At 59.9% G+C, this 22,423-nt stretch overlaps 1 protein-coding gene across 2 annotated transcripts in view; it reads left to right on the top strand.

Annotated features, from left to right (window-relative positions):
- The window catches only part of FASN (fatty acid synthase), a 19,949-nt gene extending 666 nt beyond the window's left edge, over nucleotides 1-19,283 (top strand). Inside the window, exons 2-43 of one of the 2 annotated variants that reach the window (XM_008049906.2) lie at nucleotides 1,610-1,743; nucleotides 2,428-2,580; nucleotides 3,819-3,992; nucleotides 4,155-4,355; nucleotides 4,589-4,711; nucleotides 4,798-4,907; nucleotides 4,996-5,130; nucleotides 5,983-6,442; nucleotides 6,543-6,730; nucleotides 7,090-7,171; nucleotides 7,905-7,999; nucleotides 8,260-8,394; nucleotides 8,507-8,710; nucleotides 8,794-8,909; nucleotides 9,157-9,329; nucleotides 9,410-9,601; nucleotides 9,694-9,774; nucleotides 9,864-10,043; nucleotides 10,235-10,411; nucleotides 10,539-10,742; nucleotides 11,459-11,763; nucleotides 12,078-12,467; nucleotides 12,543-12,707; nucleotides 12,811-12,929; nucleotides 13,023-13,177; nucleotides 13,260-13,463; nucleotides 13,676-13,826; nucleotides 13,919-14,097; nucleotides 14,184-14,303; nucleotides 14,481-14,603; nucleotides 14,701-14,924; nucleotides 15,002-15,203; nucleotides 15,400-15,551; nucleotides 15,644-15,735; nucleotides 15,920-16,071; nucleotides 16,159-16,404; nucleotides 16,684-16,872; nucleotides 17,048-17,278; nucleotides 17,380-17,600; nucleotides 17,712-17,810; nucleotides 18,034-18,285; nucleotides 18,365-19,283. In XM_008049906.2, the coding sequence (XP_008048097.1) occupies nucleotides 1,617-1,743; nucleotides 2,428-2,580; nucleotides 3,819-3,992; nucleotides 4,155-4,355; nucleotides 4,589-4,711; nucleotides 4,798-4,907; nucleotides 4,996-5,130; nucleotides 5,983-6,442; nucleotides 6,543-6,730; nucleotides 7,090-7,171; nucleotides 7,905-7,999; nucleotides 8,260-8,394; nucleotides 8,507-8,710; nucleotides 8,794-8,909; nucleotides 9,157-9,329; nucleotides 9,410-9,601; nucleotides 9,694-9,774; nucleotides 9,864-10,043; nucleotides 10,235-10,411; nucleotides 10,539-10,742; nucleotides 11,459-11,763; nucleotides 12,078-12,467; nucleotides 12,543-12,707; nucleotides 12,811-12,929; nucleotides 13,023-13,177; nucleotides 13,260-13,463; nucleotides 13,676-13,826; nucleotides 13,919-14,097; nucleotides 14,184-14,303; nucleotides 14,481-14,603; nucleotides 14,701-14,924; nucleotides 15,002-15,203; nucleotides 15,400-15,551; nucleotides 15,644-15,735; nucleotides 15,920-16,071; nucleotides 16,159-16,404; nucleotides 16,684-16,872; nucleotides 17,048-17,278; nucleotides 17,380-17,600; nucleotides 17,712-17,810; nucleotides 18,034-18,285; nucleotides 18,365-18,502 (7,419 nt within the window). In that variant the 5' untranslated portion in view covers nucleotides 1,610-1,616 and the 3' untranslated portion in view covers nucleotides 18,503-19,283. Of the gene's footprint in view, nucleotides 1-1,609; nucleotides 1,744-2,427; nucleotides 2,581-3,818; nucleotides 3,993-4,154; nucleotides 4,356-4,588; nucleotides 4,712-4,797; nucleotides 4,908-4,995; nucleotides 5,131-5,982; nucleotides 6,443-6,542; nucleotides 6,731-6,981; nucleotides 7,172-7,904; nucleotides 8,000-8,259; nucleotides 8,395-8,506; nucleotides 8,711-8,793; nucleotides 8,910-9,156; nucleotides 9,330-9,409; nucleotides 9,602-9,693; nucleotides 9,775-9,863; nucleotides 10,044-10,234; nucleotides 10,412-10,538; nucleotides 10,743-11,458; nucleotides 11,764-12,077; nucleotides 12,468-12,542; nucleotides 12,708-12,810; nucleotides 12,930-13,022; nucleotides 13,178-13,259; nucleotides 13,464-13,675; nucleotides 13,827-13,918; nucleotides 14,098-14,183; nucleotides 14,304-14,480; nucleotides 14,604-14,700; nucleotides 14,925-15,001; nucleotides 15,204-15,399; nucleotides 15,552-15,643; nucleotides 15,736-15,919; nucleotides 16,072-16,158; nucleotides 16,405-16,683; nucleotides 16,873-17,047; nucleotides 17,279-17,379; nucleotides 17,601-17,711; nucleotides 17,811-18,033; nucleotides 18,286-18,364 lie in introns of both variants that reach the window. The other variant, XM_008049905.2, reaches the window with a different exon arrangement.
- Nucleotides 19,284-22,423: the final 3,140 nt, after the last annotated feature.

The raw sequence follows: 22,423 nt of genomic DNA, 5'->3' as shown, positions 1-22,423 counted from the left end.
GGGGGGGGGGGGCGGCCCCCCCCCAGCCGCAACAGCCCGGGGACTCACCCGCCCTAGAGAGGCGGTTTCCTTCCACTCGCTGGAGCCGCAGTGCAGAGGGGCCACGCGGCTCTCTCGTTAGCCCGCAACAGGCCCTGAAGCCTAGTGGAAGTTGCTAGACCTGCCCTGGCCTTGCTTCTCTTTCTCGGGCCTGTAAAAGCCCCTGTGCTGGGCCTGCAGCCAGGGCGACCCTACTGGCCTCTTTCTGGTTACAAGGAGGTGTCCAGAGGCCTTGCCTGTGCAGGTGTGCGGCTGGGCAGCACCTGCTCAGGCCTGGCCAGGAGTGGTTCTCCAGGTTGGGCCCTGCTGGAGGGGGCGACTGGCTGCGTCAGTCCACCGTAGCCGCAACCCCAGAGCACAGTCTATCCCCACTGTGTTCCTCCCAAGCCCTGGTGGCTCCTGGGCTGGCCTGGTAGTGGGTCCCCATCCCCAGCACAGGTGAGCGAGGGTGCCCAGGGTCCATCCCCAGGGCTCCCTGTCATCTTCTGAAAACCCGTCTTTGCCCTCTGTCTCCTTCCCTGAAGTCTAACTTTGGACCCTGCCTCTCTGGCCTCTGCAGTTGTGTTTTTTGTTGTTGTTGTTGTTTTTGAGTTTGGAGTCTCACTGTCACCCAGCCTGGAGTGCAGTGGCTGCTCCTGGCCACCGCAGCCTCGACCTGCTGGGCTCTGGCGATCCTTCCGCCTCAGCCTTCCAAGTAGCTGGAACTACAGGTGCGCGCTACCACGCCCGGCTCATTTTGATTTATTGTAGAGCTAAGGTTTCACCAAGTTGCCCAGGTGGGTCTTGAACCTGTGGGTTCAAGCAATCCACTCACTTCAGCCTCCCAAAGGCACGGGCTCTGCAGTTCTTTACTGGGTTTTATTTTTTTTTTTGGAGTCGGAGTCTCACTCTGTTGCCCAGGCTGGAGTGCAGTAGCATGCTTACAGCTTCCGCAGCCTCGACCTGCTGGGCTCAGGCAATGTAGCTGTAACTACAGGTGTGCACCACCACACCCAGCTAGTTTTTTGATTTATTGTAGAGACAAGGTCTCACCAAGTTGCCCAGGCTGGTCTGGAACCCGTGGGCTCAGGCAATCCTCTCGCTTCCACCTCTCAGAGTGCTGGGACTACAGGCATGAGCCACCATGCCTGGCCCCTTACTGGTTCTTAACAGACTTGCTACTGGCAGCCTTATTCCCATCTCTGGGATGGCCTAGGAGACAGGCTGTAGAAGGATGCAGGGTGCTGGGCACAAGCAGAGGCCTCTGATTTCTGGGAGCTCAGGGCCTAGGGCCTCATCGGGGTCACCCAGGCCGGCAACCTGTATGGAATGGGAGTCAGGGGCCCAGAGTACCCAGGCCTTCCCAGCAAGAGGTCCAGAGTGACCCTGCACACATCCCCTGGGATGGGTGTGGGGGCCAGGAGCTGGCCGTCTGGTGTCTATTGAAGACTTTCCGAGCTTCTGCTCTCAGGAGAGGGAGGGAGCAGCAGGGGTCAGGGCCTCCCTGCGGCTGCCTTTCTGGGTGCTGAGGTTGCTGGTGGGGGTGTTAGGGCCAGGACTGAACTGGTGTGCCCATGCTTCCTCCTTGCAGAGGAGCCATGGAGGAGGTGGTGATTGCTGGCATGTCCGGGAAGCTGCCCGAGTCAGAAAACATGCAGGAGTTCTGGGCCAATCTCATCAATGGCGTGGACATGGTCACAGATGATGACCGGCGCTGGAAGGCGGGTGAGTAGCCTGAGGCTTCCCTGGCTGGGGCTGGTGGCTCAAGCTCTACCTTTGCCCCTTAAGCCAGCCCCCCAGTCCCATCTGCAGAGCCACTGGTCCCCCTTGAGTGAGGCTAGGCTGTGGTCTCTCCTTGGACCTGGTGCCAGGGTAGCCTGGGGAGTGGGGTATCCCAGGGGTATTGTCTACCTGTGTATGGAGGAGCCAGATTCAGAGGATGGTAGTAGGCTGGCATTCTGTGTGAAAGGAGCCAGAGCCCTTTGGCCTTGCCGCCCTCACCATGTCCACAACTGGCAGGTAGGACATGGGTACTCTTGGGGAGGCTGGTCCAGTTCCCCCACGCCCAGTAAGTTCTTTCGCAGAGTGGCTCTACCTGACAGACGGGCTATGAGTCAGCATGGTGGAGCCCAGGCTCTGCAGCTGAGCCAGCCTCAGGCCAGGCAGAGGGTCCCAGTACCTCTCCAGTCTGGGGCTCTTCTCAAGGTAGGGCTGGGGCCTTGTGTGGCAGACCTGATGGTACCAGTGTCTACCCCTCCCTGGGAGTCCACTCAATTGCTGGGGCCTCCTGGGCATAGCAGAGGCTCCTTAACTCCACTGTGGCCACTTCCAGGGGCCCGTGGCATCCCATAGGCACCCCACCTCCGAGTGGTCTCAGTCAGGATGAAAAATGCCTATGTGTCCTTATAGGACTTTATGGCCTACCCCGGAGGTCTGGCAAGTTGAAGGACCTGTCCCAGTTCGATGCCTCCTTCTTCGGGGTGCACCCCAAGCAGGCGCACACAATGGACCCCCAGCTACGGCTGCTGCTAGAAGTTGCTTATGAGGCCATCGTGGATGGAGGTGGGTCTCACGGACTGCTGGCTGACCCCGGGGTGTCTCCAGGGTTCCTACTGCCTATTTAGAAAATGCAGCACGTACTGAGGGTAGAATGGGGTTGCCAGTCCTGCCTTCCCCGGTCATGTCCCTGGTCTAGCCCAGCCTCCTGATCTGGGGCCAACGGGCTCAGGGAGGCGTGGGCCCCTGGGTAGGTCACAGTTTCACAACTGCGCCCAGAGGTGTCTGGGGCGTGCCCTGATGTACCAGTTTCTTCACTTGTGATGTCTAGCTGGTCGTGGAGCAAGGGCTGGGGTGATAGGCCAAGCAGGAGGCTCTGGAATGGGGAGCCTGGTCCCCCCATCATCTTGCCATTGTGGTCCCCTGTGAGTGACCACTTTCCCCAGGCAAACAGAGGCAACACCAGTTTTTCTGTGTCTCCCTGTCCTGCCCTCCCTGTTCCCCTCCAACCCCAGCCTCCAGGCCGCCTCAGCCTCCACCTGCCCTGATTTGGGGGGCTGAAGTGGCCAGGGAGCCCTGCTACCCCCTGGCATTTCCACCCCATCCTGGTGTCTGACCTCACATGAGTCTTCAAGTCATCTCCTTGTCTTTGGGTCCAGCCACTTGGGCTTGTCCCTCCCACCAGCCATAGCAGGCCCTTCTAGGGGGCTGAGGGTAAGCCTCAGGGACCTCACCACTCCACCCCGGTGAGTAAGATGCTAGGTGATTCCTGGGGTTGCTGTTGGTGCTGTTGGGCATGGAAAGGTCCTGGCGTCCTACGAGGAGGAGGTGGAGGCCCTTCTCCCAGGCCCAACCCAGAGACCTTGGGTGCCACTCACAGGGCCTGGCCAGTGTCCCTCTCTCCTTTCCAAGCCTGGACACTCAGCCTTTGTCTCCTCTGTCCCCTTATCTCCGCTCATCCCAGTGCAGGCTGCTCAGTGCTGGGGATCTCATTGGCCATCAAAGCCTTCTGGGAACACCAGGGGTCAGAGTGGCCTGGGACAATGCTGGCTTCTGTCCTTCATGCCTGGCGCCCTCTCCTGGGCCCACCTGCCCCCCCCATGCCCTGTTTCCTCTATGACCTGGTTCCTGACCTCAAACCTACCTGGGCAGGAGGCGGCCTTGTCCTCTTTGGGCCCTTCCAGAGTCTCACTGGGATAGAGCTCTTGTCCCCCAGGCTGGAAGGGCTGCACCCCAGAATGGGGCAGGAGAGCAGGGTGGTACCACAGGGCCCAGCCACCGGGCCTGACTACTGCTTCTGGTAGGCATCAACCCGGCCTCCCTCCGAGGGACACACACTGGCGTCTGGGTGGGCGTGAGTGGCTCTGATGCCTCGGAGGCCCTGAGCCGAGACCCTGAGACACTCCTGGGCTACAGCATGGTGGGCTGCCAGCGTGCCATGATGGCCAACCGGCTCTCCTTCTTCTTTGATTTCAAAGGTGGGTCCTGCCCAGCTTTCTGGGGTGGGTTTCAGCCCAACATGGCATGAACTTACTGCATGGTGTATTCCACCATGTGATGGGAAGACCCTCGGGTCAGGTAGGCTGATGTCCAGCTGGAGTGCCCCATCACACCCACCTGAGCTGTGGTGCCCTCCACAGGGCCCAGCGTCGCCCTGGACACGGCCTGCTCCTCTAGCCTGCTGGCCTTGCAGAACGCCTTCCACGCCATTCGCAATGGGGAGTGCCCTGCCGCCATCGTAGGTGGCATCAACCTCCTGCTGAAACCCAACACGTCCGTGCAGTTCATGAAGCTGGGAATGCTCAGCCCTGAGGGCACCTGCAAGTCCTTTGATGCAGAGGGTGAGTGGTGGGTGGTAGAGCAGGTGTCTCCATAGTCCCTCGGGGTCTGGGGCAACCAGGACGGTGAGACAGCACAGCTCCCCACCTACCTGATGCTGTGCAGGATCCTGCCCACCCCTGGAGCCCTTCCTGGTGGTCCCTGCCCCAGCAGTCTCTCCCAGAGCACCCATCTGATGGCCCATAGCGGGGGCCTGGGTGGGCTGAGTCCTAGGCTGAGGTGCTTCTCTCCTCAGGGAATGGGTACACCCGGGCAGAGGCCGTGGTGGCTGTCCTGCTGACCAAGAAGTCCCTGGCTCGGCGGGTGTATGCCACCGTCCTGAATGCCGGCACCAACACGGATGGCTGCAAGGAGCAAGGTGGGCTGGGGGGTGGCTGGCAGGGGCAGCAGGTGGAGGTGGTGGGCAGTGACAAGTGACAGGTGCTGAGCCTGAGCGCCCTGCAGGTGTGACCTTCCCCTCTGGAGAGGTCCAGGAGCAGCTCATCCGCTCCCTGTACTCACTGGTTGACCCCAACTCACTCGAGTACATTGAAGCCCACGGCACAGGCACCAAGGTGAGGCTCCCACCACGGTCCCGACCCCAGCCCATACCTGGAAAGATGCCCCAGATAGAACTTTTGACTCTACCCATGTTCCCCAAAGGTGGGTGATCCCCAGGAGCTGAACGGCCTCGCCCGTGCCATCTGTGTCTCCCGCCGGGACCCACTGCTGATTGGGTCCACCAAGTCCAACATGGGGCACCCAGAGCCGGCTTCAGGGCTTGCGGCCTTGGCCAAGGTAGGTGGGGTTGGGCTCTGGAGCCTCTGGTTCCCTGTCCACTGGGACATGGCCATGTGCTACTAAAACACTCATCTCGTGGCCACTGCTGTCTCTGCTTCCTCTCTGCCATGTGGAGGCCAAGGCTTCCTACCAGGCGCCCCTATCCCCACAGTCTTAGCAGAAGCACTGAAGCAGGGATGGCAGGAGCACCTGCTGAGCCTTCCCTATGGGTCTGACATGCTGCCTAGTGTCTGCTATGCAGAGCCTGTTCAGGGGGGCCAGGTCAGGTGGGACGTACAAGGTGGAAACATACTAGAGGCAGCCCCAGCTCAGTAGGGCCTGCCTTGTACAGGGTGCCTGCCAAACCCATAGATTCTTGATCCACCAGCAGGGACCTGGGGGCCTTCAGGGCGGCTGTAACAGGAGACCGGGCATAGAAGCCCAGGTGACTAAGGAAACCTGGTCACTATTGCTGTGTCCCCTCTAGTCCTACCATCTGCTACAGCCACTGACTGCAGCTGAGGCACGGCACTTGGGTTGGGGTATGGCTGAGAGGCCTTAATGTCCAGGCCCACAGCCGATCTCTGAGGTACCTGTCAGACTGGGAGATGGCAGGGCCTCAGATAAAGGCAGGAGGCCCAGCAATAGGGTATCGTTTGTCTAGCACCCCAGCACATGGGGGCCAAGCTGCAAGGAAGGCTTGACAATTCAAACCCCTGTGCTGTGGTGAGACTGGGTTGGGGACAGGAAGTGCATTGGAGAGGACAAGATCACCCTAGACCAAGTGGGTGCTGGGGACGGCATCTGCATCTGGCTTGGGCCAGCTGGGCAGACCAGCAGGGCAGCTGCTCACTACCATGTGCCCCACAGGTGCTGCTGTCGCTGGAGCATGGGCTGTGGGCCCCCAACCTGCATTTCCATAACCCCAATCCCGAGGTCCCAGCTCTGCTGGATGGACAGCTGCAGGTGGTGGACCGACCCCTGCCTGTCCGAGGTGGCAATGTGGGCATCAGTTCTTTCGGCTTCGGTGGTTCCAATGTACACGTCATCCTGCAGCCCAACACGCAGCCAGACCCTACACCTGCTGCACACGCCACCCTGCCCCGTCTGCTGCAGGCCAGCGGACGCACCCTTGCAGCTGTGCAGGGCCTGCTGGAGGAGGGCCTGCGGCACAGCCAGAACCTAGCTTTTGTGAGCATGCTCAATGACATTGCGGCCACACCTGTGTCCGCCATGCCATTCCGAGGCTATGCTGTGCTGGGTGGCGAGGGTGGCCCCGAAGTGCAGCAGGTGCCGGCCGGCGAGCGCCCACTGTGGTTCATCTGCTCGGGTGAGTCATACCCTGCCCCTGTGGTCCCAGGGGGTTGACCCCTTCCCTGGGGCAGGCAGGCCAGAGCCAGCAGCCACCCCTGATACAAGTTCTGTGACAGGCATGGGCACACAATGGCGCGGGATGGGGCTGAGCCTCATGCGCCTAGAGAGCTTCCGCACTTCCATCTTGCGTTCCGATGAGGCTGTGAAGCCGTTTGGCCTGAAGGTGTCCGAGCTGCTGCTGAGCACAGACGAGAGTACCTTCGATGATATTGTCCACGCTTTCGTGAGCCTCACTGCCATCCAGGTAGGGCCCAGCCTGCCACCACCCTCACCTTCCCTGGTGCCCAGGAGCTGCTCTTATGTATTGGCGGCTCCTGGTCGCATCTGGGCCACAGCACTAACACGCTCTTTCCTTCGGGGAGGGGAGGTGGGTTTCCAGGGAGGCCAGGGTGCTGGGACCGCAGATGCTTCTTTCCTCCAGTTATCCTGGAGGACAGGTGGGATGGGATGTGGAAATAGCCTGGGGATCCTGACATGTCCTGCTCCCACCCCCAGATTGCACTCATAGACCTGCTAAGCTCCATGGGGCTGCGGCCTGATGGCATCATTGGGCACTCCCTGGGCGAGGTGGCCTGTGGCTATGCCGATGGCTGTCTCTCCCAGGAAGAGGCTGTCCTCGCTGCCTACTGGAGGGGCCAATGCATCAAGGAAGCCAACATTCCACCAGGCGCCATGGCTGCCGTGGGTAGGCATACTCCTGTGCCCTCGTTTCCCCCACCATGACCTGAAGGGCTCCCTGAGAGTTGGCTTACCAGGCACCTCCATCACTCCCGCTGCGGGGGGGGGCGGCAGGAGTCAGGTCCTCACCTCAGTCCCAGCATGGCTCCCGTGGGGTGAGTGACCCCGGCCACCTGGGGAAGCCCTGCTCAGATGCACCCTGTGTGTGTGTGTCCCTGTGCCCGGCACACTCACTGATGGGCATCAGCCTGTCCTGGGCCAATGTGGCAATGAGCATATGCCCCTACACGTGTGAGATGCCTAGGGCATTGATGAAGTCAGCGAATAGGATGTTGGGGTCGCCTCAGCCTGGCACCCATCCCTGAGCTTCAGGGGTTTACACTCAGCAGTGACTGGAGAGGACAGGCTGCAGAGAATGACCCCAGGGAGCCACTGTCCTGAAGGATGGGCAGGAGGGTAAGGCTAAGGCCTCTACAGCCCTGTCTGTACCCAGGCCTTGGTCATCACCACTGAGCTGAGACCTGGCTCCCAACCTGGGAGCCAACTCTGTAATGACATTTCCGCCCACATCAAGCACAGCAGGAGGTAAAAGTACCTCATGAAACCTCCGCGACTATCATTACTGAACCCCCTCATTACCAAGACAACCCCAGGCAGCATCTTCAGTGGGAAGGACTGGGTAGGCGTAGTTCAGGGTCCCAGTGGTCAGTTCAATCCTCTGAGGCTGGCTCTGTCCATAGGCTTGTCCTGGGAGGAGTGTAAACAGCGCTGCCCCCCGGGCGTGGTACCTGCCTGCCACAACTCTGAGGACACAGTGACCATCTCGGGACCTCAGGTGGGTCCTATAGCCAGAGTGGGCTATTCTGTCCCCTGTACATGTCATTGCATGTCTGGCCAAGGACATGGTCCTGGGAGACCAGGCCTTTGTTTGTGCCCCACCAGCCTCTGATGAGCCTGGATGCTGGGTCGGGTTTTTCCCCAGGTTCCCTCTCCATCTCTTCCCCATTCCCTAGGGGTGAGCTTGGCACCCTCACCTGCCCAAGCCCAGAGCTGGACGGGCAGCTTACAGGTTCATTTGGGCCCTTGATGCCGCAGGCCTCAGTGTCGGAGTTTGTGGAGCAGCTAAAGCAAGAGGGCGTGTTTGCCAAGGAGGTGCGGACGGGTGGCATGGCCTTCCATTCCTACTTCATGGAGGCCATTGCACCCACACTGCTGCAGGCACTCAAAAAGGTGGGCTGGCAGCTGGGGCGGGCAGGGGTATGGGGAGCACATGCGGGGATGCAGTTGGGGAACAGGTGGGTGAAGTGTCTGGGGCCTGGCACTAACCCCACTGTGTGTACAGGTGATCCGGGAGCCACGGCCACGTTCGGCCCGCTGGCTCAGTACTTCCATACCTGAGGCGCAGTGGCACAGCAGCCTGGCGCGCACCTCCTCCGCCGAGTACAATGTCAACAACCTGGTGAGCCCCGTACTGTTTCAGGAGGCACTACGGCATGTGCCCGCACATGCAGTGGTGCTGGAGATCGCCCCTCATGCCCTGCTGCAGGTACGTGGTTGGCCTGGGGTGCGGGAGCCCTCAGACAGGGTGGGGGTGCAGAGGTCGGGAGCTCAGCTGTCCTGCCACCCCAGGCTGTCCTGAAGCGTGGTCTCAAGCCTGGCTGCACTATCATCCCCCTGATGAAGAAGGACCACAGGGACAACCTGGCGTTCTTCCTCAGCAACACAGGCAAACTGTTCCTCACTGGGTGAGTCTTGCTGCCCATCACACTCCCTGAGCTGCTCGCAGGCATTGGGGATGGCACAGGTGTGTGAGTGGGGTTTGAGCCCTAGATGTTCCCTGGGGGCGGGCAGGCCAGACCTGGAGCCCTGTGCTGCCCTGGCTGGCTGTCACTGCCTGGAGTCCCTGCCTCCTGACTCAGCTGACTCTTGAGGTCTTTGGGAGATGGGGAGGTCAGGGCCAAGTGAGCTGCTCACACCAAGCCCCCATGCCAGCATCCACCCCAACCCCAACGCCCTGTTCCCACCTGTGGAGTTCCCGGCTCCGCGAGGAACCCCCCTCATCAGCCCCCACATCCAGTGGGAGCACAGCCAGGCCTGGGATGTGCCTGCTGCCGAGGACTTCCCCAACGGTTCAAGCAACTCCTCCGCCACCATCTATAGCATCGGTGAGCTGGTTGCCTGGCCCAGGGTGGGAGGGGCTTCTCCTTCGCAGCTATGTAGGTGCTGAAGCCTATGCCACCTGCAGATGCCAGCCCCGAGTCTCCAGACCACTACCTGGTAGATCATCGCATCGACGGCCGTGTCCTCTTTCCTGCCACTGGCTACCTGTGCCTGGTTTGGAAGACACTGGCTCGCACCCTGGGCCTGGCCATGGAGGAGGTGCCTGTGGCATTTGAGGACGTGGTACTACACCAGGCCACTATCCTCCCCAAGACTGGTGAGGGTCATCCCAGGAGCAGAGACTGGTACAGTTGGGGGGAAGGGGCTGCTGACCTCTGACAGCTAACCCCGACCTCTGCTGCCTCACAGGGATGGTGACCCTGGAGGTGCGGCTCCTGGAGGCCTCACGCACCTTTGAGGTGTCGGAGAATGGCAGCCTGATCGTAAGCGGTGAGTGGGGCAGCCCAGGGAGCTGAGGGGGTAGTGCCCACTGGCCATGCTGCCCATTCACCCTCATGCTTCTCTATACCTGACCACAGGAAGGGTGTACCAGTGGGAGAACTCCGACCCCACACTCTTTGACCACCCAGAAGGCGCCGACCCTGCCGACCCCACAGCCCCCTTCTGCTTGACCCAGTCCGACGTTTACAAGGAGCTACGTCTGCGTGGCTATGACTACGGCCCCCACTTCCAGGGCATTCTCGAGGCCTGCTTAGAAGGTGAATGGAGGACCACTGGCCACACTGCCACCTGAGCTGTTGGGATGGGGAGGACACAAAAAGCTCCCCAACATTAGGGTGTATGGTTGCTGAAAGCCATCCTGGCTCGGGAGGGAGCTGAGGGGCCTGGTGGGCTCTGGGGTGCAGTCCCAAGAGACCTGGAGGCCATACCAACCAGACCCTATGTGCAGGCGAATCCGGCAAGCTGCTGTGGAAGGACAACTGGGTGACCTTCCTGGATACCATGCTGCAGATGTCCATCCTGGGTACTGGCCAGCGTATCTTGCGCTTGCCCACCCGTATCACCGCCATCCACATCAACCCCGCTATCCACAGGCAGAAGGTGTACTCGCAGGGTGACAACCAAGGTAGCCTGGTCCCCCTGCATGTTCCCATATCCCTGGCCCTGCACGCACCCCTGTGCCCCCTCATCCCGGCCCCACATCTCTCACTCCTGGCCAGCCTTGGCCACACTCACCCAGCATGTCCCCACAGTGGCCGATGTGGTAGTGAGCAGTTGTCTAAGCACCACAGTGGCTGGGGGTGCCCACTTCTCGCGGCTCCACGCCTCGGCAGCCCCACGGCGGCAGCAGGAACAGTTGGCACCCATCCTGGAGAAGTTTTGTTTCACCCCATATATGGAGAGCGGGTGCCTGTCTGAGAGTGCTGCCCTGCAGGAGGAGCTGCAGATATGCAAGGGTAAGGCCCGCCTCACACCCTGGCTGTGAGCTGGGTGGGGAGCAGCCAGCCAGGCCCTGTCCATCCTGTTGTATGCCCTTGGTGACAGGGAGCTCTTCATCTCTCAAGACAGCAATTGCTAGGGCACATTCGGGCTTTGCAACCTCTTGACCCCGAGCCAGGATAACTTTTCGTCACCAACACACCCTGATGTTCGGGAACCCTTTGTGTCCCCCCATCCCAAACCTGCATCCCTGTGTGGCCCCCTGGAGCACCTCAGCCTGCCTCCCATTCCCCAGTCCTTGGTCTTTATTCCTGGGAACTGTTTGCCAGTCTTGAAAGAGGCCTAGGGTACAAAGATGACAGGCCAGCCCCGTCCTGACTGTGCCACCAGCTTCCCACTCAGGTGCAGACCAGTTATCCTTCTACCCTCGACTGACAGTGGGACACCCAGGCCCAGGGTGGGGAGTAGGGTCAGGGAGCCCATCCTCCATAGAGTTGCACCTTGGTGGGCACAGCAGCCCCTGTGGGCCAGGGCAGCTTCCTCACCACACATTCACTCTGGGTGGAATCAACATCTGATGACCTGGCTGCTCCCTCCTAGTCCTTCCAGCTGTTTCTTGTTCCAGGGGCTGGAGCAGGTGGTAGCCCTGGGAGGACCGAGTGGGTCTACGTCCCCACTCCAGGCAGACTCTGCCACCAGGAACTCGGAACACCAGACCTGTCTCCTTCCCCAGGGCTAATGCAGGCACTGCAGACCAAGGTGACGCAGCAGGGGCTAAAGATGGCGGTGCCTGGGCTAGACGGGGCACAGGCCCCCTGGGAGCCTCCACAACAGGCACTGCCCCGGCTGCTGTCAGCTGCCTGCCAGCTCCAGCTCAATGGGAACCTGCAGCTGGAGCTGGCACAGGTACTGTCCCAGGAAAGGCCCCTGCTGGCTGAGGACCCCCTGCTTAGTGGCCTCCTGGACTCACCGGCACTCAAGGCCTGCGTGAACACAGCTTTGGAGAATATGCCCAGCCTCCGGATGAAGGTGGTGGAGGTGGGTGCCACACGCCTGCTGCTTACAGCCTCTCCCCAGCAGTGGTGGGAACCACCCCACATCGGCTATGTGGAGGAAGGTGGGGGCACAGGGAGGCTGTGGGAGATGAAGGAGCTGTGCTAGCTTCATGTAGCACATGGGTCGTGGGCTCCCCAAGGATACACCATAGACAGGGACTCTGGAGACAGGCCTTGTCAGTACATGCCTATTGACTGCTGTTGTCTTGTGGTTGGTGGCAGCCCCACGGACGTTTGCCCAGCCCCGGGTCAGGGGCACCCACTTGATCCAAACTGAACCCCGATATCTCCCCCCAGGTGTTGGCTGGCCACGGTCACCTGTATTCCCGCATCCCGGCCCTACTCAACACACAACCCCTTCTGCAGCTGAGCTACACTGCCACTGACCGCCACCCCCAGGCCCTGGAGGCTGCCCAGGCCAAGCTGCAGCAGCTTGACGTGGCCCAGGGTCAGTGGGACCCTGTGGAGCCTGTCCCCAGCAGCCTGGGCACCGCTGACCTCCTGGTGTGCAACTGTGCGGTGGCTGCCCTCGGGGACCTGGCCTCGGCCCTCCGCCACATGGCCTCTGCCCTCAGGGAGGGGGGCTTTCTGCTGCTGCACACACTGCTCAGAGGACATCCTCTTGGTGAGACGGTGGCCTTCCTCACCGGCTCCTGGCCACAGCCTGGGCAGGGCCTCCTGAGTCAGGTGTGGCCCTGGGCTGAGGGGATGGAGGGCAGGGTGGGGGCCAGGCCAGAGGAGCACTGACTCCCCACCCCACAGGATGAGTGGGAGAGCCTGCTTGCGAGGACCTCACTGCACCTGGTGAGCCTGAAGACGTCCTTCTATGGCTCTGCACTCTTCCTGTGCCGCCGGCCTGCGCCACAAGAAAGCCCCATCTTCCTGCCTGTAGAGGACACCAGCTTCCGATGGGTGGACTCTCTGAAGGTCAGTTTCTGCCCAACCTCCTGGCACCCAGAACAGGCTGACTGGCTGAGTGTGCACGGCATGGTGGGGTTCTCCTGGAAGCTGACCCTTCTCTGGCCCACAGAGCATCCTGTCTGACTCCTCCTCCCGGCCTGTGTGGCTTAAGGCCGTCAGCTGCCCCACCTCGGGTGTGGTGGGCCTGGTCAATTGTCTTCGCAAAGAGCCTGGTGGGCACCGGATCCGGTAGGAGAGCTCCCCTCCTACTCCCCTCCCTTCCTCTCCCCTCACTCGCCTGTCTCTCCCTACGTACCCCTCTCACTGTCTGCGGACCCGTAGGTGTATCCTCCTCTCCAGCCTCAGCAGTACAGCTCACGTCCCTGAGGTGGGCCCAGGCTCTGCAGAGCTGCAAAAGGTGCTACAGGGAGATCTGGTGATGAACGTCTACCGTGACGGGGACTGGGGGACCTTCTGCCACTTTCCACTGGAGCAGGGTGAGCCCAAACACTGTCCTGACAGCGCCCGGGAGACCCCAGTTGGGAGGCACAGTGGCAGCCCTGCTTTTCTGTTCTGTAGACAAGCCGGAGGAGCAGACGGCTCACGCCTTCGTGAATGTGCTCACACGGGGGGACCTCTCCTCTATCCGCTGGGTCTGCTCCCCCTTGCGCCATGCCCAGCCCACTGGCCCTGGTGCCCAGCTCTGTACCGTCTACTATGCTTCACTCAACTTCCGAGACATCATGCTGGCCACGGGCAAGCTGTCTCCTGATGCCATCCCAGGTGCAGGTCCATGGGACTCCAGGGACTAGACTGGCAAGGTGGGGTTTGGGGCCACCGTAGCCTCCCTATGAAGGCAAAAGGCAGGGCCTGCCTGAGGACCTGGCCCTTCCAGGCCCAAGCTGGTGATGCCAGGGTCCCCCTTCCCCCTACCACAGGAGCCCCCTTGGGAGGGAAGGTGCAGGGGATGCCAGGCTCATTGCCATCTGCCCCAGGGAAATGGGCTGCCCGTGACTGCATGCTGGGCATGGAGTTTTCGGGCCGAGATGCCAGCGGCAAGCGTGTGATGGGGCTGCTACCTGCTGAAGGCCTGGCCACCTCTGTCCTGCTATCGCCAGACTTCCTCTGGGATGTTCCCTCTAGCTGGTGAGCACTTTGGGCTGGTCGTTGGCTTGTGGCCCCACAGGGATGGCAGCTAGTGGTCAGGCCTATGCTGACCCTATGTGCTGTGCCCCCAGGACCTTGGAGGAGGCGGCTTCAGTGCCTATTGTCTATACCACAGCCTACTATGCACTAGTGGTACGTGGGCGTATGCGGCGCGGGGAGACTGTGCTCATCCACTCAGGCTCAGGTGGTGTGGGCCAGGCTGCCATCACCATCGCCCTCAGCATGGGCTGCCATGTCTTCACCACTGTGGGTAAGGCACTGCCCCAGAGCCACCCTCCCCACCCCATCCCCTCCCAGCTCCTGCTCCCAGGCTCACAGCGGTGCCTATCTCTCCAGGGTCTGCTGAGAAGCGGGCGTACCTCCAGGCTAGGTTTCCCCAGCTGGACGACACCAGCTTCGCCAACTCCCGGGACACATCATTTGAGCAGCACGTGCTAAGGCACACAGGCGGGAAGGGTGAGCATCCCCTGCTTGAGACCTCCCCTCTCCCCTCACCTCTCCTTCTCCACTTCCCTCCCCCCTTGAGCTGACCTGAGGGAGACATTGGCCCAGGGAGGGACAGGGTCTGGCCCTCAGGGCTGTTGTGGGTGGGCCAGGCAGCAGGTGTGACTGTGGAATTTTTCTGGATCCCAGGTGTTGACTTGGTCCTGAACTCGCTGGCAGAGGAGAAGCTGCAGGCCAGCGTGAGGTGCTTGGCACAGCACGGCCGCTTCCTAGAAATTGGCAAATTCGACCTTTCCAACAATCACCCACTGGGTGAGGCCGGCAGCACCTGGGTGGGCAGGGGTAGTGGGATGGGGCATGGGGGCAGCTGAGCAGTTCTGAGCCCCGAGTGAGTGCACCCTGCCCACAGGCATGGCCATCTTCCTGAGGAACGTGACCTTCCATGGGATCCTGCTGGATGCGCTCTTTGAGGGGGCCAGTGCCGACTGGCGGGAGGTGGCAGCGCTCCTGCGGGCTGGCATCCGTGACGGGGTGGTAAAACCCCTCAAGTGCACTGTGTTCCCCCGGGCCCAGGTGGAGGATGCCTTCCGCTACATGGCCCAGGGGAAGCACATCGGCAAAGTCGTCGTGCAGGTGAGGGGGAGAACTCAGGCACCCCAGATTGCAGCCCCTTGGGCAGCGCCTGAGTAGATGGGTGCCACTTGATGCAGGTGCGTGCGGAGGAGCCCGAGGCTGTGCTGAAGGGGGCCAAACCCACCCTGATGGCAGCTGTTGCCAAGACCTTCTGCCCTGCCCATAAGAGCTACATCATTGCTGGTGGCCTAGGTGGCTTTGGCCTGGAACTGGCACAGTGGCTGGTGCAGCGGGGAGCCCAGAAGCTTGTGCTGACCTCCCGCTCGGGTATCCGGACAGGTGAGTGGGCTGAGTGTGTGTGGGCCCTGCCCAGTCACCCACAGTGGTGCACACTAAGGGTGCTGGGCTTCATTCTCCGTCCCCTACAGACTCAAAGGGTGGGCTGAAGGGGCTCAGCAGCACCCCCATTTCCCTCGCCCTGTGTGTGGGCAGCAGCTGCGCACCCTGGCTCAGCCTGCAGCCCTGTGTCCCACAGGCTACCAGGCCAAACAGGTCCGTGAATGGAGACGCCAGGGTGTGCAGGTACTGGTGTCTGCCAGCAATGCCAGCTCACTGGAGGGTGCTCGGGGCCTCATCGCCGAGGCTGCACAACTCGGGCCCGTGGGAGGCGTCTTCAACCTAGCCATGGTGAGAGAAGGCCCCTGGCAGAGCCCTCCAAAGCCCTGGAACCAGGGGTGGCCACTGCAACCACCGCAGATGCTGAGGGTGCCTCCCCTCAGGTCCTGAGAGATGCCATGCTGGAGAACCAGACCCCAGAGTTCTTCCAGGACGTCAGCAAGCCCAAGTACAGCGGCACTCTGAACCTGGACAGGTGGGACACAGCCCACTCCCTACACAGCCCTCTGCCTACCCCCCAGCCCTGCCAGCCCCTTCGGTGATCTGAGCTAAGGGGCTGAGATGGTTTGTCAGAGGTCCTCCCTAGCCTTTCCTGGGGGCTAAAGGGACAGGGACCCCAGGGATGGTTGGCCAGTGGAGAGTGACACTAGCACCCACAGGGTGACCCGGGAGGCATGTCCTGAGCTGGATTACTTTGTGGCCTTCTCCTCGGTGAGCTGTGGGCGTGGCAACGCTGGCCAGACCAACTACGGCTTTGCCAACTCTTCCATGGAGCGCATCTGTGAGAAGCGCCGGCATGACGGCTTCCCAGGTGGGCCCCTGTCCTAAGGCCCCAACCTGCCCTTACCCCTCCCCAAGGCCCTGGCTCAGCAGCTTTCTTGCTCTTCTTGCTCCTCAGGCCTAGCTGTGCAGTGGGGTGCCATTGGCGATGTGGGCATCGTCCTGGAGACCATGGGCACCAATGACACAGTTATCGGTGGGACACTGCCCCAACGCATGGCCTCCTGTCTGGAGGTGCTGGACCTCTTCCTGAACCAGCCCTACCCAGTCCTGAGCAGCTTCGTGCTGGCTGAGAAGAAGACCGTGGCACATGGGGACAGGGACAACCAAAGGGATCTGGTGAAGTCTGTGGCACACATCCTGGGTGAGTGCTATCTGTGGGAGCACACACTCGAGGCCCTATCCCCCTGCTGGTGTTATGCTCAGGGGCTGTCCACAACCAGTAGCAGACAGCTCTGCGTGCCTCAATTTCCCCATCTGCAGAAGGGGGAACCTTGCTCACTAGGGTCATCTGTAGAGCTGGGGTACAGGCTGTAACCCCAGCAATAGTGGTTTGGGGAGATGCATAGAGCCACCTTGACCTGGTGTCTACCTAGGCCGTCCCCGCATCTCTCCTGAATCATGACCCGTGTCTCTCTCCCAGGCATCCGGGACCTGGCTGCTGTCAACCTGGACAGCTCTCTGGCGGACCTGGGCCTGGACTCGCTTATGGGTGTGGAGGTGCGCCAGACCCTGGAGCGTGAGCATGACCTGGTGCTGTCCATGCGTGATGTGCGGCAGCTCACACTCCGGAAGCTGCAGGAACTGTCCTCAAAGACTGGCCTGGCCAACGGTGCGTGTAGGCAGTGAGCCAGGCGGGTTGTATGTCCCAGCATGTGACCCGGCACTGGGGAGCACACTCGCTGCAGGCCCTTTCTGAGCTTCTACCCTGTCCCCACCCTGCCATGGCAGCCCAAGTCAGGCCCATATGTGTGTTTAGGTGTCTGATATCTGCCCTGTTTTTGTAGAGCTGGCACCCCCCATGCATAAGGAAGATGGCCTGACCCGGCAACAGTCCCAGCTGAACCTGAGTTCCCTGCTGGTGAACCCTGAGGGCCCCACCTTGACACGGCTCAATGCAGTGCAGAGCTCTGAGCGGCCCCTGTTCCTGGTGCACCCGATTGAGGGCTCCACCACCGTGTTCCACAGCCTGGCCGCCCGACTAAGCATCCCCACCTATGGCCTGCAGTGCACCCGAGGTACGCCAGGGCCCCTCCTAAGCACGGGGCAGGTAGGCACCGGCTGTGTGTAGGCCATGGCTGCTGCCTGCCCCTCTGAGCACCTGGCGCTGCCGTTGCAGCTGCACCCCTGGACAGCATCCAGAGCCTGGCCGCCTACTACATCGACTGCATCAGGCAGGTACAGCCAGAGGGCCCATACCGCGTCGCAGGCTACTCCTACGGGGCCTGTGTGGCCTTCGAGATGTGCTCCCAGCTGCAGGCCCAGCAGAGCCCAGCTCCTGCCCACAATAGTCTCTTCCTGTTTGATGGCTCACACACCTTTGTGCTGGCCTACACCCAGGTGAGCGCCAGGTCAGGTCCCGGGGGCCTCGGTGAACATCTGGTTCCCTGCCTGCTTCCATGGCTAGGTGGCCATCCTCCGCCTGCTTAGCTGTGCCTCTTCTCCCTACAGAGCTACCGTGCAAAACTAACCCCGGGCTGCGAGGCTGAGGCGGAGACCGAGGCCATGTGCTTCTTCGTGCAGCAGTTCACAGACGCAGAGCACAGCAGGGTCAGTCCAGGATGCTCCCAAGATTTCAGAGAGGGAGACAGGCTGGGCCAGGAACTGAGGATTTGTAGGGTTCTCTCCCCCGCACACACGGGGCTTAGTGTTAAGAGTGAGGAGTCTTAACAGGGAAGAGGCATCCCTTTAAGAGCCTATCCCTCTCTCACAAGGGCACATTGAGGGGGGCTGTGGGTATGGGCCCAAATGTGCTCAGAGCCCATCCCTGCAGGTGTTGGAGGCACTGCTGCCGCTGAAGAGCCTGGAGGAGCGTGTGGCAGCCACCGTAGACCTCATCACCAAGAGCCACCACAGCCTGGACCGCCGCGAGCTGAGCTTTGCCGCCCTGTCCTTCTACCACAAACTGCGAGCGGCTGAGCAGTACACGCCCAAGGCCACGTACCATGGCAATGTGACGCTGCTGCGTACCAAAACAGGCGGCGCCTATGGCGAGGACCTGGGCGCAGACTACAACCTCTCACAGGTGTGCTGGGGAGTGGGTGGAGGGCAACAGCCACCTGGGGCTGGCGGGTGGGACCTCCAGCTCACAGCATCTCCTGCAGGTGTGTGACGGGAAGGTGTCTGTCCACGTCATTGAAGGTGACCACCGCACGCTGCTAGAGGGCAGTGGCCTGGAGTCCATCATCAATATAATCCACAGCTCACTGGCTGAGCCACGCGTGAGCGTGCGGGAGGGTTAGACCTGTGCCTACCCACCCGCCACCAGAAACCCCTCCACCACCCCCACCTCACCTGACCATTCAGCGGGGCTGGGAGGGTCCTGCCAGAGGGACCCCGTCCAGGCCTGGCACCCCTGCCCCTTGTGGCTGCTTAGAAGTAGGTCGCCACGCCGCATCCTACCCACGGTACTGCAGGACACAGAGCCGCTGACTTGGAGACTTCCTGTTCTGTGAAAAGCCAGCAAGGTCCCGGGAACCAGGCTGGGCCTTTTGTACTGTGGGGGTTTGCCAGTTGGTTTGTCATTTCTCTGTTTGAACTTGCATATTTATTGCATTGCTGATAAAGACCCCGGGGCCACCCTGAGAAGGTTCCTGGGGCAGTACCTGCCAGACCCCAGGCCTGCTGTCATCCTGTATCCAATGTGCACAGGTGGCCGCCCGGGCCTGCTGGCTGGAGCCCGTCACGACCAGGCCTTGCCCTGCCCACTGCACGGGGGGGTCACGGGGAGGGCCAGTCCCCAAGGAGCCAGGACCCCGGCACAGGCCCTCAGTGTCCCAGCTGCACCCATGATGCTGGGCCGACCTCCGACCCTGCGGACCGCACCGGGCACCGACTCCATTTGTCTGTTTGTTTTTCAAGAACAATTCCAGTTGCTGCTCAGATTTTGAAATTTACTGTAACTGTCAGTGTAAAGAACCATGTCCGGATCCTGTTTCATTTTTACACTAATTTGGTAAAAATGCTGCTCTTGACACCCTGTCCTCCTGAGTCCCCCACGATTAAACCACATGCGAGCTCTGGCCTCTGGTCTTTCTCTCCTCCCACGCTAGCAGCTGCAAGTTCCCGCCCCCCCCCCCAAGATTCCCACGCGCTTGGGCCCAGGAGGAATCAGTTGGTGCATGCCCCAGGGCCAGGTCAGGGAGTGAGGAATTACCTGGCCATGGACACCCACCCTCTCCCACTTAGCCCTTCACTGAGATGAAGCAGGCTGGACAGCTCCCGGGAAGCAGGAGGGCCCCAGCAAAGAAACAAGCAATAAGAGGAACACGTAGGGTACAATCATCATAGAGTTCACGGAATTGGCTTCAGCTGATGGGTGAGGCTCAGGCCTACAGTGTAGGAAGATCTTAACTTGAAGCCAGCTGACTGGCTGTTCACCCATCTACAAACACCTCATAATACCCAGACTAGTGTAGGCAACTGAGTGCCATTGCCTGGCCAAGCTGACACTAGACTGGCTGTCACTGAGGTTTAGGCAAAGGAACGGAGGTTGCAGGGAGTGGGGGTCTCCCGGAGTGCCTGGACCCTTGACGGGGGGACCCACAAGGGCAGGACCTGTAGGTGGCAGGATCTGAGCCAGTGGCTAGACATGCACTCATGGTGGAGCCAGGCTGAACCCCCTGAGAGGGTGGGAGTGTGGGGAGGCAGCAAAGGCCAGCCCTGGATTCAGAGAGCTGACCCACCTCCAGGCTTCTGGGAGAACACCATGTTCCCAGAGAGGTTTTTCTACGGGGAGTCAAGCACCGTGTCAAGGGGGTTGCGAGAGGCAGGCTGCACAAACTGCACCTTCCAGAGCAGGGCAGTCCCTGGTGAGCGTAAGTTGGTCACAGGGCTGGGACCACAGCCAAGCCATTGACCGCGGAGCCCACGTGGGGCTGGAAGCTGGAGGGCAAGCCTGGGTGCAGGGGCTGTGGGTGTGTGGTCCAGGTATCAGTGTGGTAAAGACAGGCACATCTGCATACCTCCATAGCTCCTCCCCACACTGGGAAGATGCCTATCCCCCCTTCAGCCCCTCTGGTCTCTCCATCCCTCCCTAGGCAACTCCTATCCCAGCCGTGTAGATGGGGGTGAGGGGCCACCAGAAAGGGACAGACAGGTGGGAGTTAAGTCTGAGCCATTCTCTGGGGGGTCTGGGCTCAACCTGACTCCACTTTAGCTCTGTGGCCTCGGGCATTGAGGGGGCTATGATACCTCAGAGGTCTGCTGGGCCACTGGGCAGTGCCCTCCTGGTTCTTCCAGATCTTTGATTCCTGACTGTGGTGTCTGGGGTCTCTGGAATCCTACCAGCCTGCAGCTGCTCCCTGCCAGGAGCACCCATCCCTCCATGCCCGGAAGGACCCATCAGATGACAGGAGTGCACTCTAGGTCCCAAGTGAACTTTAGAGAGATCTTACAGATTGCTTAACTTCAGATAAGTACTTCTTCGCAACATTATGTTGCGAAGAAGTACTTATCTGAAGTTAAGCAATTATCTCCACTTCTTGGAGTTATTTTCTTTGAATGAATTAAAGTGAAAGTTACTGTAGTGAATTGGAATTCCAGCCAGAGTAGTGCGGACTGGATTTACCCTCACATGTCAAAAAAACCAAAGCACCAGACAACATATGTGAAGTGAGGATTCCGGACACCAGACGGTAAAGGATAGTGATCCCTGTGGGGAGTGAGGATCCTTGTGAGTTGGCCCTTGGGTTGCCTTGGTCTTCTACCTGGAGTTGCTGACAGTCCAGGGAGACAGGTGGCTGGAGGTGGCAGGATGGCACCAGAGAGCTGCACAGAGAGCACAGGTCTGCAGAGAGTTCTTGAGCTTGGTTGAGCACCCTCCAGCATGGGCATATGAGGGAACCAGGTGAACCTGGAACAAAACTCAAGTGTCTTCATGGAAACAGGGCCAGGTGCTTGCATGGGACCAGCTGCTCACACCAGCCACAGAAAACACCATTCACAGGACACTGAAGAGGGTGCTTGGAAGGACCTAGTTGCTATAGTTCCTAATTAGCTGTGGCTCCACGTGGAAAAAAAAGATTTTGAAAGCATGACCTCAAAGGTTCAAGTGATTTTCAAGTAAACTTAACTCTATTCCAGGACAAAGCTCAAGAATATTGAGGTAAATTTCACAAACCCTGGCAACTGATAAAAACAGCAGGCATTCAAAGAAGCTGGATGGGCCAGGCTCGGTGGCTCAACCTATAATCCCAGCACTTTGGGAGGCCAAGGCAAGTGGATTGCATGAGTCCACGGGTTAGAGACCAGCCCAGGCAACTTGGTGAGACCTCGTCTCTACAATAAATCAAAAATTATCTGGGCATGGTAGCGCGCGCCTGTAGTCCCAGCTACAGGGAAGGCTGAAGTGGAAGGATCACCGGAGCCCAGCAGGTCAAGGCTGGGGTGGCCATGAGCATGTCACTGCACTCCAGCCTGGGCAACAGAGTGAGAATCCAACTCAAAAGGAAAAACAAAGTTTACATGCTGAAATTTATTTACTGAAACATTTGACTTGCATTGATGCCTTACATTCCTGATTTTTTTTTTTTAAGACAGAATCTTGCTCTGTCACTCAGGCTGCAGCCTCAAACTCCTGGGCTCAAGTGATCCTCCTGCTTCAGCCTCCTGAAGTAGCTGGTACTACAGGCTCATAACACCACACCTGGCTAATTTTTATTTATTGCAGAGACTGGGATCTCACTGTGTTGCCCAGGCTGGTCTTGAACTTGCCTCAAATGATCTTCCCAACTTGGCCTCCCAAAGTACTGGGATTACAGGCATGAGCCACTGTGCCTGTCCCATTCCTGCATTTATATTAAAAATTCACACATAAATGAAAATGGAAAAACTGTCAATAGCTGGTTTCTGTCCCTGATTTTGATGCCATGGAAAAATATATATCTAACACTCAGAACTACTAATAACAAGAAGAAGAGAATTATTTTGTTGAGGATGAAATGTCTCCCATTATATTGGAATGTTAAGCACATTCTCCATGTATGTGGCATGCTTGTGGGATGTCTTTTGGCATAACTGGTACACATCTGGCATGGATGGCACACAGATTGATGTCTTCAAAAAGGTCAACCAGGTGGGCCTTGCATGCCTCCTGCAAGCACCAATCGCTGTGCTCTGGAAGCATAAATCTATTTGGAAGTCCTGAGCAGTTTCTTTTTTTT

The sequence above is a fragment of the Carlito syrichta genome, unplaced genomic scaffold (assembly GCF_000164805.1).
Source record: "Carlito syrichta isolate Samal-C Ts95f unplaced genomic scaffold, Tarsius_syrichta-2.0.1 Scaffold139178, whole genome shotgun sequence".
Taxonomy (NCBI): Eukaryota; Metazoa; Chordata; class Mammalia; order Primates; family Tarsiidae; genus Carlito; species Carlito syrichta.
Note: the sequence above shows the minus strand (reverse complement) of the source record. Positions and strands in the feature narration are given on the sequence as shown.